This window comes from Sminthopsis crassicaudata, chromosome 6 (genome assembly GCF_048593235.1).
Source record: "Sminthopsis crassicaudata isolate SCR6 chromosome 6, ASM4859323v1, whole genome shotgun sequence".
Classification (NCBI taxonomy): Eukaryota; Metazoa; Chordata; class Mammalia; order Dasyuromorphia; family Dasyuridae; genus Sminthopsis; species Sminthopsis crassicaudata.
In genome coordinates, this window is record NC_133622.1 from 176039438 (window position 1) to 176058004 (window position 18567).

Here is an 18567-nt window from a genome sequence, read left to right on the forward strand (position 1 = left end):
ATGCTACCTCTCCAACCTTCATATGCCTTCATGAATTAAATTATCGAAAATTTGTAATATTCTTTTTAAAAATAATGCAATATAAAAATATCCCTTGAATATAGACTTTGTTGTGCATTAATTTCAGTCATGTCTGACTCTTTGTAACCCTATTTGAGATTTTCTTTGCCAAGTGCTGATTATCACAACAATCTGAGAGGATGGTATTATTATTCCCATTTTACAGATGAGAAAACTGAAGCTCAAATGGGTTAAGTGATTTGCCCTCAATCTTATAACTTGTCAGGAAGATAAGGCAGGGTGAGAAGCCCTTACACTAGCTTTGTGACCCTGGACAATTCATTCAATCCTGTTTGCCTCAGTTTCCTCATCTGTAAAATGAACTGGAGAAGAAGATCACAAATTACACAAGGTCACACAGCTAGTATGTATCTGAAGCCAGGTTTGAACTCATAAAGAGGAGCTTTCCTCACTCCAGGCCCAATGCTCTATCCATTGCAGTACCACTTAACTGCCCTGAATATAGACTATTACTTCTAATTTTCTGGTGGCAGTCTTCTAAAAGAAAGTTTGGGGTTATTTTAAAAGGCATTCAATCCATATGAATACTGTGTTAATTTTACTTAGGGAACACTCTTGTGTGAAAGAATATAGTCCCAGAGAGGGAAGCAACTGCAAATTAGTGAATAAATAATAACTGCCTCAGAAATTATCTTAATACCAATTTTTCTCAGTAAACTCTTCAAGTTCCCAAGGAGACAAGCCATTCCTCCTAGTAAAAGAATAAGAAAGCAAAACTAATTAGGAAGATTTAAGAAGCCCTCAGGGAAAGAACATGGAGTCTTTAGTCATAAACTGGGATTCAAATCCCAACTCCTGCTACTTTTTTTGTGACCTTGAGAAAGTCAGTTAACTTCCCTCAATCTGAGGTTCACAAAATGCAATTATATTGCATATATTATTTTATTAATACCTATGTGAGGTAGATAATGTTTTATCCCCATCTTAAAAATGAGGAAACTAATGTCAGAAAAGGTTGAATGATTTGTTCAGGGATCCCACAGCTAAGCATCTGAGGCTGGATTTGAACTCATCTCTTCCTAACTTTAGGTCCAGTTATCTGTCTGTTGTATCACCAAGCTGGGGTAAAACTTTTAGAGCTTTTGAAGCCTAATTTTACATTTATTAAACTCCTCATTAGCAAAGTTAGTGTTTATTAGCTGTTTGGAATGTGTTCAACATCTTATGTTATTGCACTCAGGCAGGAGTTGATTAATATTACATTTTGGGTGGTGGAGAAAATATTTACAGTGCCTTATTTTGTCTAGTCACTTTTTAAGAGTAATTGGGATTTGGGGACAAAGAGAGGAAAGCTTCCTTTTCCATCTATCTGTGCTCTCAGCCAAACAACTAAAATGACCAGAGAAGTTACTTCTGGAAGTCATCTTAGGTCTTTAACAAACAAGTCAAGCTTTACCGTATGTAACACTAAAAGAGTGAGATCTTTTTCTGTATTTATAAAAAGAATGTATCTCTTCCTCCCCAGAATGCCACCTATAATTCACAAATGTGATTTAAAATAAACAAACAAACAAAAGGTTTCTAAAGTGGTCTTTTGGGGCTGTGTGTGCCCCACACATGTGTGGTCTGTTGGGAAAAAAAAAACAGTTTGGGGAGATAAAGACCTGAAATTGAATCTGGGTTCTACCATTTACTAGTCTTGTGATCTTTGAGGCCTCAGTTTCCTCATTTGTAAAATGAGGATCTTAGACCAAAAAAACTTTCCCTCCCAAATTGATTCTTTTTTTTTTAAACCAGGTAAAAAAGGCCATTCTTTGCTTCATTTCTTATCTAGCCTTAATCACTGAATGGTTATTGCCTTAGACAAACTGAGACCTGAAAAAGACATTATCTTAGAAAGGCCAAGGTTTCCTGCTTCATCTGGGGATCACCAATCATTCTTATCTCTATGTCCCACTGGACCCAGATGACTCTGGAGGAGAGAGTGAGCCCTCCCTTACTTACAGCCAACTTACTTGTATGTCATGGCATTATCTCCCTCCTGTCATGGTCTCTTTGAGAACAAAAAACAAACAACAAAAAGATGAGGATATTAGACCAGATGATCCCTAATGTCTTCTCCAGTTTCAAATTTATGATACTTTAAGTGTTTATCCATTTAACCAGGAATTCAATCTCCCTGGTCAACATACTTGTAGATATATAACTCTTTCATAGCCTGTCATTTTTATATGACCTAATAATAAACAGTTACTCCCCCAAATTGTTTTATGCACTTATGTAATAGTCCTCAGAACATTAAATTTAATTTTTATTAAAGCCTTTTATTTTCAAAACATATGCATGGATAATTTTCAACATTTACTCTTGTAAAACCTTACGTTCCAAATTTTTACCCTCCTTTTCCCCCACTTCCTCCCTTAGAAGGCAAATAATACAATGTATTTTAAACATGTTTAATTCTTCTATTCATATTTTCACAAATATCATGTTGCATAAGAAAAACCAGATCAAAAAGGGAAAAAATGAGAAAGAAAAACAAAATGCAAGCAAATAGCCACAAAAGAGTGAAAATCCTGTGTTGTGATCCACACTCAGCTGAACATTAAATTTAAAGAATAATTGCTGGGTAATTACTTGTGTCAAGATAATTGCTATCTGATCACCATTTAAAAAGACAAGAATAAGAGAAATAAAAATTATTTAATAATAGATAACCTTTATCTATTGGGTAACTAGATGACATTACAGATGAGAAAACTGAAGCTCAAATGGGTTAAGTGATTTGCCCTCAGTCATAGAACTTGTCAGGAAGATAAGGCAGGATGAAAAGCCCTCACACTAGCTGTGTTCAATCCTGTTTGCCTCAGTTTCCTCATCTGTAAAATGAGCTAGAGAAGAAGAAACAAACTACACAGGGTCACATAGTTAGTAAGTGTCTGAAGCCAGGTCTGAACTTGTGAAGAGGAGTCTTCCTGACTTGCCTCTTTATGTGGGCAACTAGGTACTGTTGGGCCTGTAGGTCAGGAAGACATGTTCCTGAGTTCAGATAATTACAAGCTGTGTGACCCTCAGCTAGTACTTAACCCTTTTTTCCTTCGTTTCCCTATCTGTAAATTGAGCTTGAGATGGAAAAAGCAAATTCCTCTAGTATCTTTGCCAAAAAAATTCCAAATGAAGTCATAATGTGATATGACTGAAAATAACTGAACAGTAACTTTTACATAGGGTTTAAAACTTTTGTTCTACTTATAATATTTCATTTGATCTTCCTAACCACCCTGTTGTTGAGTCTTTAAGTATTGTGGCAGCATTTCTATAGATATTGAAGTTCATCTTAAGTCGCTTTTCCATTTTCACACAGTAAATGTAAGATGTAGGAGTCAAACAAATGTCTTCTTAATTCTACATCCAGCACTTTCCCCATTACTTGTTCGGATCTTTTGCATTTGCCAGATGAACCTTAGCATATAATTCTATTATGGGGTTTCCATGGAATTGATGGCAGATAAATTGAGTGCCAGGGTTTTTCTGTACTTTTCTCCCTTTCTCTGGTTCTTTTCATCATTGGTAGATATAACAATGACAATGACTGTAATAATCTGGCATTTACATAGAACTTAAAGATTAACAGTGCTTCATAAATATTATCTTATTTTATCCTCATAATAACCATGGGAACTAGGTTGTTATTATTTTCCCCATTTTACAGTTTAGGAAATTAAGGCAAACAGAGGTTAAGTGGATCCCACAGTAATAAGTGTCTTAGGCTAGGTTTGAACAAAATCTTTCTGACTCTTTCATTCTATGGAATAATGGTGAAAGTACCCATTAGGATAGCTGGTTCATACCCCAAGTGTCTGTTCATTAGTGCTTCATCTGAGTGTAATTATAAAGGACCTCCTCCTTGTATCAATTAACTCATAAGCATTTATTAAAGGCCTACTGTGTGCACCATGCCAGATGCAAAGATGCTAAGTGATGTACCATGAAATCTCCATACAATTTCACATTCACTTCCTCTGTTTGTCTCATCTTATGTTTTTCCTGCCTCCTTCCATTCTTTGCTCTATTTCCTAAATGTTAATTTCCTTATATTGTGGTTACAAAATAGGAAGATGAGAGAAAATGGTTTCTAGCTCACATCTATATCAACCTTAAGCCACATTTTCTAATCCTCATTCTTTTTTCTCCCTGAGATTCCTGGTCCAAAAATCCAGCTAATATCTGAATATGTAGACCTTTTAATCATTTATGCCTATAGCTTCATTGATAAGGAAAAATCCAGTTTGCAGTTGAGTATTGTACCTGTACCATTAGCAGCTTACCTAAACTGAGGAGTGGATCAGAATCAATAGAAATGACATTTAAAGCTGGGATATGAAGCAGGAGGTCATGTTACCCAGTGCCTTATGTAGTAAGGAAACTGAGGCCCAGAGAAGGGAGTTGACTTGTCTAACACACAACAGTTGGTAGATCCAGATATTAATTAAATTAAAGTCCTCTGACCCCGAATCTCATGCTCTTTCACATGACTCCTTGATGCCCACTTCAAAACAAAGCACATGAGCTGCCCGTTTTCAATTCCATGTTAATACTATGTTCTTGCCCCTTTGTTTTCCCATTACACTTCAGGAATGTTTGAATTCCACTTTATCTATTATTATCTCATACAAATATTAATTGTCTTCTTATGATTTGGTTCAGTCATGTCTAACTCTTCACAGCTCCATGGAACATGGTAACTTTAGCCATTGCTAATTAGATGTCTACCCCATACCATGCGATACTAGATGTCCAGGGCATAGGGTGAGTACAAGGACACTTAGCATTAGAATATCAGGTGGAAAGGATCTAAGAGGCTGCATCCACTCAATAGCTCATGTTACAGTCACCACTATAACGTGCCCAACAAAAGAAATGATTCAGCCTCAGTTTTCCAACATCTAAGGGTAGAGAATCCATTGACTTTTAGGGAAATTCAGTCACTCCAGGACAGCTCTGTTAGTTTGGAAAGTTTTTCAAGAATAACTTCTACCCATTGCTTCTGGTTCTGCCCTCAGTAGACAATCAGAACTAGGCTAATCCCTTGTCCACATAAAAATATTCTTCAAGTACTTGAAAACATTCCTTTCTTTCAACTGATTATCTTATGGGACCATTTTGTGGGACCAATTTAGGACCATTAACCATCCTTATTTATCCTCCTCTTACCAATTCTGTCTAGCTTCAGAATATTAGGAAGTTTTTCCTTATTGATAACAAACTTTCTCTTTATTCTGAGCTGACACTTTCTTGCGATAAAACCCATTGCTTCTAGTTTAATTTGGTTTGACTTAAGAAATAACAAATTTTTTTGTTTATTTGTTTCCAGTGTTTCTTAAAAAGTACCATGTCTTTTCTTAGGAAACCAAAGGTCCAATTCTTAAAAAAAAAAAAAATCCAACCTACTCATTGCACAGACGAGGAATCCTGAAGGCTGTCCACAGGGATTAAATGACTAAATTAAAAAATTGAAAATTTTTCAAAATGACAGGGATTCAGGTTATCATTTTTTTTCAGTAGTGTCTGACTGTTCATGACTCCATTTGGGATTTTCTTGGCAAGGTTGTTGGAATACCATTGCTCTTGTCAGATTCACAATCTATTTATTTCCTGTAATAGGCTAATGTGCATGAATACCCAATGGATTGATTCCTTCTATAAAGTTATGAAACAGAAGGAACTGACCTCATTCCAATTAAAAGTGAAAAAAATGCCAAATGATGTCACAAAATTCTGGAGCTGGTGGTGACCTAAGGCAATTGAATTTTTTAAACAACAAATAGTTGTTATTATTATTGTTTTAAAATGGAAGATTCCTCAGAAATGAATCCCTTTGGCTCTGGAAAATCTTTCTGCCACCCATCTGTCTTTGACTCATCATACTCATCCAAGCAGGCTTCAAGCATTCTTAACAATGAATGAAAAAGATCTCTCAGAAAGAAAGAGCAGAAATGTTCTATCTGATAGAGATTTTGAAGGTCAAGATCTCTCTGACTGGGCCAGAAAACTGAAGATTCTTGGATTTTTCAGTTCCTTTTAAGATGATGTTGAACATAAGCAAACTTTACTAAAGAGACTTTATGCAGAGGACTGGCACTTCTCTGGAAGGTAATAAGAGGCATTTGAGCCACTGTATTGTCCCTGGGAAAAAAGGATGGATAGTCTAATTTTACTTTTACTGATAACTTAGTGAATGCTGAATTTCCTAAATCCTGTTATGTCCTGTGTGATGACACTGAACTGTTGAATTTTAAAGGTGAAAAGATGCTAAGAAATTCTTTAATACAACCTACTCATTGCACAGATGAGGAATCCTGAAGGCTGTCCACAGGGATTAAATGACTAAATTTAAAAATTGAAATTTTTTCAAAATGACAGGGATTCAGGTTATCATTTTTTTCAGTAGTGTCTGACTGTTCATGACTCCATTTGGGATTTTCTTGGCAAGGTTGTTGGAATACCATTTCCTTCTTTGGCTTATTTTACAGATGATGAAACTGAGGCAAACAGCAGTAAATCACTTGATCAGGGTCACATATTAGTCTTAGGCCAGATTTGTACTCAAGAAGATAAATCTTCCTGACTCCCAGCCTGATATTCTAACCACTATGACACCTAGCTATCCAACAGGGATACTAAGAACATTGATGTTCTATCTGGTACAACATTCTTACCCCTGTGATTAGAGCATTATTTAATGAGGCCCAACCATAGTAACTCAGTTTTGCCTCTTCTTTTTTAAAAAATAAAATAATGATTTATTCATAGCTCTTTTGTTCATCACCCATATTTCCTAATATGTCCATTTTCCTCCACCATCTTCCAGAGAACCATCCCTTATAATAAAAAAAAAAAATTAAAGTGAGGAGGAGGACCCAGAAATTCAGAAGAATTAATAAATTGAAAAATTATAGCATATACAATGTTCCACATTTCCATCTCTGCAAAGAAACTGAGGATTTAAGTGGGGAAGACAAAGGATATCCAAGCTTCTTACCACTGTGATTTTGTAGTGTTCAGTGTCAGTGGCTTTATTGTTTTTTCCATTAACTCTCATCTAGTCATTGTATATGGTAGTTTTCCTGGTTCTTCTTATTTTACTTAGCATTAGCTCTTATAGTGCTTATCTATAATCACTATATTTATCATTTTTTACAGCATAGTAATATACCATTATATTTATGTACTTACTTTTAACATTCTTTTATCAATGAGTGCTTATAGTTCATTGCTATGCGACAAGTGCTGCTATGATTATTGTTTTGGTAAAGATGAGGCCTTTATTTTTAACCTTTTCTGCTCTGGGGTAAGAGTCTAGCAATCAAATCTCTGGCCCAAAGAGTAGTGATATTTTCCAGAATGGTTAAACTAATTCACAATTCCATCAATAATGCATTACTATATCTGCCTTTGTCCAGCCTCTCCAACACTTATTTCAGTTTTTGTTATCTTTGCCAACTTGTAGAGTGTCAGCTGAAACCTCAGGCTTGTACTGATTTTCATTTCTCTTATTGATTTGGAGCATTCTTTCATATGGCTCTAATAGTTTAAAATTGGCCTGCAAAATATTCATTTCCTTCATTTTTCTTAACCTCTCTTCCATCACCTGGAAGATACGGTCTTGTTGTGTGTGTTCTAGTTTGTCTTCTAGCTCTAAGACTTAGGATAACCAGCTTAGGATATGTGGCTTTATGCAGAGCATCTAAAGCAACTTTCTTCTTTTTTGGTGAAGATAGAAGTGTACCATACATAGAACATAGGAAGAAGGATAAAATTTCTAACCACTGTCTTACTATTTAGGTTTTGTAGAAATGGTGGTTACTCAGTGGACCAGCTTAGCCTAGATTTAGCTCAGTTCAAATGTGGCCTCAAATGCTTACTAAATATGTTATCTTGAGCAAGTCTTCTTTGTCTCGGTTTCCCCTTAAATCAGTATTATTATAACTGGATCTATCTCCCAGGGTTGTTGTGAGGATCAAATGGGATGATATTTGTTTGTTAGTTTGTTTTTAAAGAATATTTAGCATGGTGCCTGGCAAAGAAGTACTGTATAAATTCTTATTTTCTCCCTCCTTTCTTCCCTCCTTTTTAATTTCCCTTTGCCCTGCTAACAACAGGTGGAAATAAACAGGTTCTTGCTTTTTTACTGGTCAAACACTGAATGGTTTTCACTGAGATTAATCAATAGCTTTCAGGTTTTGCATTCTAAATTTCAAGACAGTTATAATGAAAGAGGATATTCATGGATTTTTTCAGCATTGGATTCTGTTTCAATGTATTCCACTGTAATTGGTTTCCTTTATTATCCTATGTATTTTATTTTATTTATCTAAGAACTTTACATATGTTGATAAGGGGTCCATATGTTTGCCTGATACAAAAAGGGAAGGAAGGAAGGAAGGGAGAGAAGGAGAGAGGGAGGAAGAGAAGAAGGGGGGAAGAAAAGAGAGAGGAAGGAAGGAAGGAAGGAAGGAAGGAAGGAAGGAAGGAAGGAAGGAAGGAAGGAAGGAAGGAAGGAAGGAAGGAAGGAAGGAAGGAAGGAAGGAAGGAAGGGAAAGAAGGAAGGAAGGAAGGAAGGAAGGAAGGGAAAGAAGGAAGGAAAGAAGGAAGGAAGGAAGGAGGGAGGGAGGAAGGAAATTGGTCAGAAGAGTAGAATGGGCAATAAAGTGGGGCAGGGGCATGGAATTTAAGTAAAAGCTGGATGACCATTTATTGGGACTGAAGTAGAAGAGATGTATATTCAGGGACAGAGCTGGCCTTAATGACTTCTGAAGTACCCTCTAGCTCTGACCTTCTGGATTCATGGGGAAAAGATGGGAGACAGGACAGTGCTTAATAGTTATCTTAAAGATGCTGACAGAGGCCCTGAGAACTTTTCTGGTCCTGAGGAGTCTTTGTATTCTTTTTTTCATATATAAGTAAATTTAGACCATTCTCTCCCAAGATGCTCTGCATGATCCTGGATTATTGTACAGCCTCTAACCCCTGGGAAATGAATAAGTTTTTTTTTCCTCTTTGTAGTGGGCTGTGTTTGCCTTATAGCCTTCTAAAGCTGGCTTAGATGTCACTTAAACTTTCTTCGGTGTTTGTTGTTATTCAGACATATCCAACTCTTCCATGATTTTCTTGGCAAAGACACTGCAGTGATTTGCCATGTCTTTCTTCAGCTCATTTTACCTATGAGGTAACTGAGGTAAACAAGGTTAAATGACTTGCCCAGGGTCACACAGGAAGTGTCTGAGGCCAGATTTGAACTTGGGAAGGTGAATCTTCCTGACTCCAGGGTAGGTACTCTATCCCCTGTGTCCTCTAACTGTCCTATCTTAAGTGTTACACATTGGCAACAATAGAAATTGGGTGCACTTGGCATATTTCTGTGAAATTCTTTGAACTATAGGGTTAGCTCCATGAAGAATGGTATACTAGTCTATCGTGGCTGTGATTTTCTGTTTGGCATAAGCTCTAAGTAGGGAAGGCAAGCTTTATGTTCCTCTCTTCTGAAATGCTTCAGAATTCTTCTCTTGGAAAACAGACAAAATTTAATTAGTCTTGAAAGGACAGATTATCTTTAGGGACTCTAGTGGTCCAGGATTTATTTCTATACCAAGAAGAAAAGCATACTCTAAGATTTTCTTCAGAATCAGACTGCAATTTAGGGCCAGGTGAAAGCTGTTATGTTCTAAATTTTAGTCTCTGATTCTGTTTATTTTTATACAAGTATACCCCAATAACTATTGCTTGTTGAGAGACTTCAAATCTTTGTAGAGAATAAATGTAAGACTTCATGGTAACGACAATCGTTAATAGCCTGTTTTAGAGCATCAAGGATTTGCTTAGTCTGTGTTTGAACTCCCCAGGTGAAAGCTACCTCCATTTTTCAAAGAAAGAGAAAATGGATCCATATGTACAAAAAATACTTTTAGTGGCTTCTTTTGTGGTGGCAAAGAATTGGAAGCTGAAGGGAGCCCATAAATTGTGGAATGGCTGAACTAGGGAATGGTTTATGAATGTAATGGAATACCATTGTACTATAAGAAATGATGAAGGAGATAGTTTCAAAGAAACCTGGGAAGATTTGTATGAGCGGATGCAGAGAGAAATGAATAGAGCTAGGAGAATAATTTATACAGTAATATCAGTATTGTAAAGATAGCCAACTTTAAAAACTTAAGAATTCTGTTCAATACAATGACCAAACACAATTTTAAAAGTCTCATGATGAAACATGCTATTCATTGCTACATAGAGAGGTGAAAGACTCAGACTACATTTTGAGGCATCATTTTTTCCTCTTTTCTCTCCTTCCCTTTTTTTCTTATTCTTATTTCCTCCCTTTTTCTCTTACTTTCTCTTCTTTTTTCTATCTCCTTTTCTCCCTCCCTAGTTCCTTCCTTTCCCCCATAATAATTTGTTTTACTTTAATATATATAATTGTGTACATTTGTAATTGGTTTTGTTTTTCTTGCCTTCTCAATAGTAAATGGAAGGGAAATGGGAGGGAGATAATTCAGAACCAAAAATCAAACAATTCAGATAAAAATCTACCTCCACCTGCTCAGATTGCAACCCACCTGTAACTCTTCATCTTCAAGAGCTTCCTGAAGCTCAAAAAGATAAGTACATATCATATGCTCATAGCAGTGCAGCTAGGTAGTGACAGAGGCAGAGTCTGAGCTTCATCTTCCTGATGCCCAATCTAATATTCCCCCATTGCTCATTGCTGCTGATTATAAATCAACTTAATATTAACAGTGACATTCACCCAATTTCTCTAACTTTTATAGGGGTTTGCCAGCTTGTTAATAAGATGGAAGAGAATTCTAGCAAATTCAAACCTTTCAACAGAAATGACGAGCAGTTTCTGGAAGCTTTTGTCATCTTTTGTGGACTGGGAATCCAGAATACCCAGATGTATGAAGCAGTGGAGAGAGCCATGGCTAAGCAGATGGTGACTTTAGAGGTGAGCCTGCAAATGGTGGGGTTCACTAATCTCATCTCTGGGTAGCCTGGTTGGGCTTTCTCAGGGTTCCACTCCTAGTACTTACAAGTGAATATTTGAAGAGCTGATGATTTTTTTCAGCAAGAGGTACTCTTTACATATGAACTCCTATCAGTGCTGATAGTGGACCATCTATTGTTGAATGGATAAGACCTAGGAAATTCACTGCTCACTGAGATGTGCAAAATTTAAATGACTTGATCAAGGTCTAGCCTTTAGCCATTAAAACTTCCGTATTAATAATACTAACACATTAGTAATAGAATTTTTGGGTGACCTCAGTCTGTCTTTATAGTGGATACACCAGAGAAATCAGCCCTAGTTGGTCCTTGGGGAGCTGGAAGGGGCTTTAGAGAATATTAGGTTATGATTCTTTATTCACAGAAGAGGAAACTGAGGTCCAGGAAATGAAGTGATTTACCAAGGCCACTGGAAGAATAAGAAACAGAGCTTGGTTATCAGAGCCTTTGGTTCTGAATCTAGTCCTCTTTCCACTGTGACACACTACCTTATCAGAATACACAGATAGACTCAATGCTGCCCCTCTAGAATGCCATCTCTAGCATGCTGGAGCTTTGTCATAGCGACCCTTTCATTTGAGTTCCAAACCAATCTCATGAGGTGGGCAGGATTCTTAATTTATTATTTTAGATTTACAGATTATTTTACAGATATTTTATGCAGATATGTTCACACATTAGTTTATACATTAGAAAAATTGAGATTCTTAAAGGAAGAATTCTTGATTTGGCAGATGTAGGATTTGAATCCAAGTCCTTTGGCTCTAGACTCTCTGTTCTCCTCTCTGTTTTCCCTATTTCATAAGACATGAAAAAATGAGTTGTCGTAGATATTAAAATAACAGAATGAAAATAAAGCCTTGTTAATTTTTTAAAATCTTGATGAAGGTTTTATTTTTCTTAGCCAATAATGTCCCTTGATTCATTCCAGAACAAGCAGGCCAGCATGCTCTGTTATGTAGATAAATGAATGTCCAAATTTACCATAATGTGAGGACAGTTATTTTTGACCCCATTTTGGACTTTTTGTGACCCCATTTAGAGTTTTCTTGGCAGAAATATCAGAGTGGGTTTGTCATTTCTTTTTCCAGCTTATTTAATAGATAAGGAAACTGAGGCAAATAGGGGTAAGTGTCCAGTGTCACTTAGCCAGTGCCTGAGACCAGATTTGAACTCTTAGAGATGGGTCTTCCTGATGCCAGTTCGGACACTTTGTCTGCTGTGCTATTTAGCTATCCCCGTTTATTCTATATAGAGCTGTGCTATTTAGCTATCCCCGTTTATTCTATATAGACAGTTCACTTACCCCTCATCTTGTAGGCGATGTCCTGAATATATTATCTGAAAGTGATTCTTCTCTTTTTAAAATCTCTTAATTAAAAATCTGATGCAATGGAGAGGTTAATTGATATAATTTTTAAAAGTTTTCAGTTTTTCAAATGTCTATTATTATATCTGTGGCTATGTACTTTTTAAAAGACCTACAGAAATGAAATGGATGTGAACCTAAAGATTCAACTACCACTTACCTGGATGAGGAGCAAGCTGGACACTGGGGCTGAGTTGTTCTCACAATATGAAAAGATGCAGGGAATATTGCTTAATTGTGGTGTCAATTTTACTTTACTACCTCTTGAAATGAAAGTCTTCCCAGAGGCACTCATGTGGTAATAGAATATTAAGTCCAGACCCAAGAGAAATAAACATTTTGTTGGGGAAATAGATCATTGAGGGCAGTTGTTTCTAAAATAGGATGGAGTTGACATTGAAAACCTTTTGTCCTTCCTCATTTTGTCACTGGAAAACAGCCAAGACTCAAATTTTCTCTAGTTGGTATTGAGAACTTTAATCCTACAAATATGATTTTAATTGTATTTTAGGGATTAAGACAAAAACTTTGATTTCATTAGAAAGGAGACTCTAAGGTGAAGAAAGCCCATTTCCCCAAGCAGGTTACACTTTCTGTTCGGTTCTTGAGAGTTATCTAAAGCCTGAGCTCTGAGACCTCAAGTGATTTCCCTAGGATCACATGACCAGTAAAAGTCAGAGGTGTGACTTGAACTCAGACCTCTCTCCTGACCACACAGTCAGCTTTCTACCATTGCTGCTTCTCGGCTTCATTCATATTTTTACTATTTGCTCCATAGCTGACCCTTTGAAGCACAAAAGCTTTAGCTCTAGAAGGGAGCATTCAAACAATTAAACTACATTAGGAGAGTTACAGAGTCTAGAACACCAAAGAGTGAGTATCCTGCTGTCCTGTTCCTTAGTTTTTGAACATTACTAGACTTTGTTCTGGCTACCACATTCTATTAAATCACATGAACAAGCATTTATTAAATATCTCCTCTGGACCAGGCACTCTTTCAAGTTCTGGAATACAAAGAAAGATAAACACAGCCCATATCCTTAAGGAACTTACACTGGAAATGGTTATTTACAAAGAAGATATATCAGAAGTAATCTGAGAAGGAAGACACTGACCATAAAAAGGAGGCGCCAGGAAAGGCCTTTTACAAAAGGTGGGATTTAGCTGAGACTTGAAGGAACCTAGGAAAACTAGGAGGGAAAAGAGAGGTAGAAGAAACTTCCAGGAATGGTGGGACAGTTACTGAAAATGCTTGGAATTAGGAGATGGAATGCCTTGTGTGATAAATAAATCACAGAGTGTGTAAGTGGAGCAAGGTACAAGAAATTTGAAAAGGTAAGAGACAGCTAGCTTATGAAGGGATTTTAAAATCAAATAGAGAATAATTAATTTGGTTCTGGAGATAATAGAGAGCCACTGCAGTTTACTGAATGGGGGGGAAGAGGGAGGTGTTATGATATAATCAGACCTGAACTTAACAAAGATCATATTCGTAGCTGAGGAGAGGATGGGCTTGAAAGGAGAAAGACTTGAGGAATAGAGAACAACCTGAAGGCTATTTATTCAGGCAGGTGATAATGAGTATGGTATTGACAGCCAGAACTTGGGTGTCTGTTGTTTCAGAGGAGAGAAGAGAGAGCACAAAGAGATGTCATGAAGGTATAAACTAGAGGACTTGGCAACTGATTGGATATTGGGGATGAAAACAAATGATAAAATCAGGGTAACACTTAGATTATCAGATAAATGAATGGGAGGATGATAGTGTCCATGACAGTCATAAGGAAATTAAGAGTGAAGAGAGATAACCCAAAATGGCCTTGGAGAATATTATGATTATAATACATAACCAGGATAAAGATCCAGCAGAAGGAATGGATAAGAAACAGTTACACAAGGAGGAGGAGAACTAAGAGAACATCACCAAGAAACCCTAAAGAGAAGACTGTGAAGGAGAAGAGGGTGATCAAAATTGTTAAAGGCTGCAAAAAGATCAAGAAGGAGAGGGCTTGAGAAAAGGCCACTGGATTTAGCAGTTAAGAGATCATTGTTAACTTTGGAGAAAGCGATTTGGAGAAAGAAGTTGGAAGATGGATTGCAGAGGGTTTATAAGCGTGAGAGGAGAGGAAGCACTGGTTAAAGAGTATTGGGGTTTTTTTTCAGAAGTTTAGCTAAAAATAAGATGAGATGGGAAGGTAAGATCATACAGATGACTGGATCAAGGGAAGATTTTTTTGAAGATGATGGAGACAGATATGTTTGAAGGAAGTAAGGAAATAATCAGTAGTCAGGAAGAAGTCTAAGATTAGTGAGAGAGTTTGAATGATGGAGGGGGACAGTCTGCTTGAAGAGGGTATATGCAGTGGGCTTATACATGCATTTGCCTTAGCAAAGAGAAAGGCCTGTGAGATGGAGTAAAGATGGTGAGGGAAGACATTTGAGTAACACAAGATGAGGAAAGAAGAGAGAATTCTTAGTGAATGTTCTCAATTTTTTTCAGTGATATATAGCAAGTTCTCAGCTAAGAGGGCAGGAGAGAGGAAACATGGAAGTGGAACATTTACAGCAAGTAATGGGTAGTTGAGGTGAGTTGGAGTAGAATGTTAGAAATTAGTAAATTAAGGAACTGAGAAATTAGGGGACTTGGAGAATATCAATATATATGTCAAGTTCCTTTGTATGAAATTAGGAATTATAGAGGAGATAAAAGACTGTGTGACCTGTACTGAATTCATTGAGGAAGAAAAGAGAGCATATTGGGGGTTGGTAGTTGGCAGCTACCAGAATACTGGGTTTGATAAATTGATAAATTAATTGAGTGATAAATATGAATTGATTGCATCTCAAAGCAAGAGAGGTTACTGACTGATGGTTAAGTGAGAATCTGGACATGGCAGTGGGGGAACAAGGAATATTCCAATTTCCCATCATATTTTGGGAGGAAGAAGGAGGTCTGACTTAAAGTGGAACCAAGTACTAGAGCTATGTCATGAGGAGGGAGTCAGGATATGGAGAGCATAAGAAAGGAAAGTTAGATGAAATCTTAAGAGAGCGAAATTAACTTTGGATTAGGAATTTCAAAGAACACAGGAGAAGGAGAAGTAGCACAGAATCTGACACTGACACTGGGGGGCAGTGAGCGTTGTAGAACAAGGAACAGGTTACAGGGAACTGATTTTGTGCAATAACAGATAGGGGCTCAGAATCATTGGAGTGAGGAAAGTATAATGGGGTGGGAGTGCCTTAACGACTAAGGAATGAGTTTGGACAGAATGTTTTCCCCAGGGGGCCAGGCAGTGAAGCATGAAGGAGGCCCTCAGCCAATGAATTGGTGTGGAGAGTGAACATTTAACAATAGAGGGTCCAGGTCAGGACTCACCAGTCATTGAGTTGGTCTCATTATAGAGTCATCACCAAGGAGGACAGGTGGCCAAGTCTGGAGGCAGTTAGAAAGCTGTAACTCATTAGAGTGTGCCCCGAAGAAGACCACCATGATAGTGAGGGGACTGGATACTGGGTTATAAAATAAATTGGCCAGCAGGTTTAACTATGAATCCTTTGGAATAATGGTTAGAATGATCTGCATTCTTAAGTCTTTCAAAGTTGTTTGCCTTTCAGTTTCTTCACTTTAGAATTCACATGATAGAGTAGACAATGAACTAAATGTGAAGACCTAGGTTCAAATTCTGCCTTTGACATGTCCTAGCTATGTAATCCTGGTCAAGTCACTTAATCTCATTGATCTCAGTTTCCTCATTTGTAAAATGAAAACGATTAATACAAGTAAAGTTACTCTTTCACTGGGATGCTGTTAAGGCATATACTGTGGATAAGGTATTCTGAAATCCCCAAGGAACTTGCTGTTATCATTATTGTTTGCAGATGAGGCAGGGGTAAAGAATCTAACTTATTCAACAGACAATTATTGAATATTTACTCTGGGTGATCCAAAAGCTAGAGATAAAGCAGGGAACCCAGCCCACTAGGTACTTAGTCTAATAGGAATGTGAGTACAAACTTATGTAATTAGAAAACACCAAACCACAGTAGGGGTGGCACAGTAGGGGTGGCTCAGTGGATAGAACACTAGGCTTAGAATTAGAAATATTCATCTTCATAAGTTCAAATTCTGTCTCAGACATTCTTAGTTGTGTGATCCTGGGCAAGTCACTTAATCCTGTTTGCCTCAGTTTCCTCATCTCCTAAAATGAGCTGGAGAAGGAAATGGCTAACCATTCCAAGATCTTTGCCAAGAAAACTGTGCAATCATGAGCAAGTCACTTCACCTTGTTTGCTTCATTTCCTCATCTCTAAAAATGAGCTGTAGAGGGGAATGGCAAATCACTCCAATATCTTTGCCAAGAAAACCCCAAATGAGGACATGAAGAATGAGCCGTGACTGAAATTATGCAACAGCAACAAAGCACAGTATTCAGTGATTAGTACTATTATGAAGTGGGGAACAATATGCCTTGTGAACGTCAAGGACATCGCTTATGAACTGAAGGGAGGGTCTGAGAGGATTCGTGGAGAAGGCAGCATTTGAGCCAGATTTTAATGAATGTAGAAGACTGATCAGACCCAGGCCAGTGTAAGAATTCATGTCCTCTGGTTTGTTACTGAATACGCTCATTATTAATTCACACTTTGATTCAAAATTAACTGCAAAGACAACTCCTTTTCTTTGTGAACTTGCCCAGCATATGTTTATTTATTAGTAGTATTATTACATTGTGACTGTACTTTATAGCCCTCTTTATATTGGAATGAGAGGCAGCTGGCACATAGTGGATCCACAAGCCAGGAACACCTGGTTTCGGTTCCCCCTCAGCCTGGTTCTGTGCCTTCAAATAAGTCAACCACCTCAGTGTTCTGGCCTGTTCTCCAAGATTTAAAATTGCAAAATTGGTATAGCCTGCCTTTTCCTTTGCACAGGAAGTTTTCTCATCCAGAGGTTCCCTATATCAATAAAATCACAGCTCTAGCCAGCTTGGGAGACCCATACTACAGTGAAATACTTCACTTTGACTAATGGGAAATTAAAGTCCCTGATATGGTCTGTGGGAGAAAAAAAGATTACCTAGCATTTATATCTATTATTATCTATTATATATTTGGGGCAGCTAACAGTATAGTAGATGGAGCACCAGGCCTGAAGTCAGGAGGACCTGAGTGCAAATCTGATTTCAGGTACTTAACAGCAAATCATTTAATCTCTATTGGCCTCAGTTTCTTCATCTGTAAAATAGAGGTAATAACAGCACCTACCTCCTAGTGTTGTGAGGATCAGATGCTGATCACGGTGCCTAATATATGTTAAGCACCATAAAAATGTTGGCTACTATCACATACCTCCTTATTGGTTATAGAGCCCTTTACAAATATTATCATTTTATCTTCATGACCACTTTGGGAGGTAGATATTACTATTATGTCTATTTTACAGATGAGGAAATCGAAGCAGTGACTTGCCCAGAGTCACACAGCTTTTCTGAGGTTCTCCCTAATTCCAAGTGCAATGCTCTATCCACTGCACTTTCTAGCCACCTGTGATGCAAGCTATCATTTAGCCTGATAAGCACCAGCATGAGTCATAACTTTGAGGAGTCTCTGAATTTATGTCCCAGTAAGTTTTGAGTTTCCACAGAAGGCTTTTTAGCAGTTGAAAGGTTCATAGGGTCACACATTTAGAGCTGGGAGGGATGTCAGAGGCTTTCTGGTCTGACCCTTTCATTTTACAGATGAAGAAATGAGACATAGGGAGACAAAGAGAAGGAGCAGAACAGAGGACCCAGACAAGTATAAAAATAGCTCTTGTCTAATCAAAAAATAAAGCTAATAATTTCCCCTTTTCTGTTTTTCTTATAATTTATAGCTAAAAATGATCAAAAGATAGATATGTGCGTGTTTAGATTTTGTGCTTTGTCTTAGAAAAATGAACCAAAAAAAAAGACCACTGGCTAAATTTCAACCAATAGACACTTTCTTCTTGTCTTATGTCTAAACACTGTAGCTCTTATGTCAACAATATCAAAATTAGAAGCTTGAGGGAGAGTTTTCTTTAAACATGAAAGGAACAAACTTTTCCATTTCTGGGGAAAAAAAGGAATTTA

The 18567-nt window shown here is 37.3% G+C and overlaps 1 protein-coding gene across 5 annotated transcripts in view; it reads left to right on the top strand.

Moving 5' to 3' along the window:
- PDE5A (phosphodiesterase 5A) overlaps positions 1-18567 on the top strand; it is a 181063-nt gene that overhangs the window by 103143 nt on the left and 59353 nt on the right. For all 5 annotated transcript variants that reach the window (XM_074276053.1, XM_074276054.1, XM_074276050.1 and 2 more), the window contains exon 10: positions 10851-11026. In XM_074276053.1, the coding sequence (XP_074132154.1) occupies positions 10851-11026 (176 nt within the window). The remainder of the gene's footprint in view (positions 1-10850; positions 11027-18567) is intronic.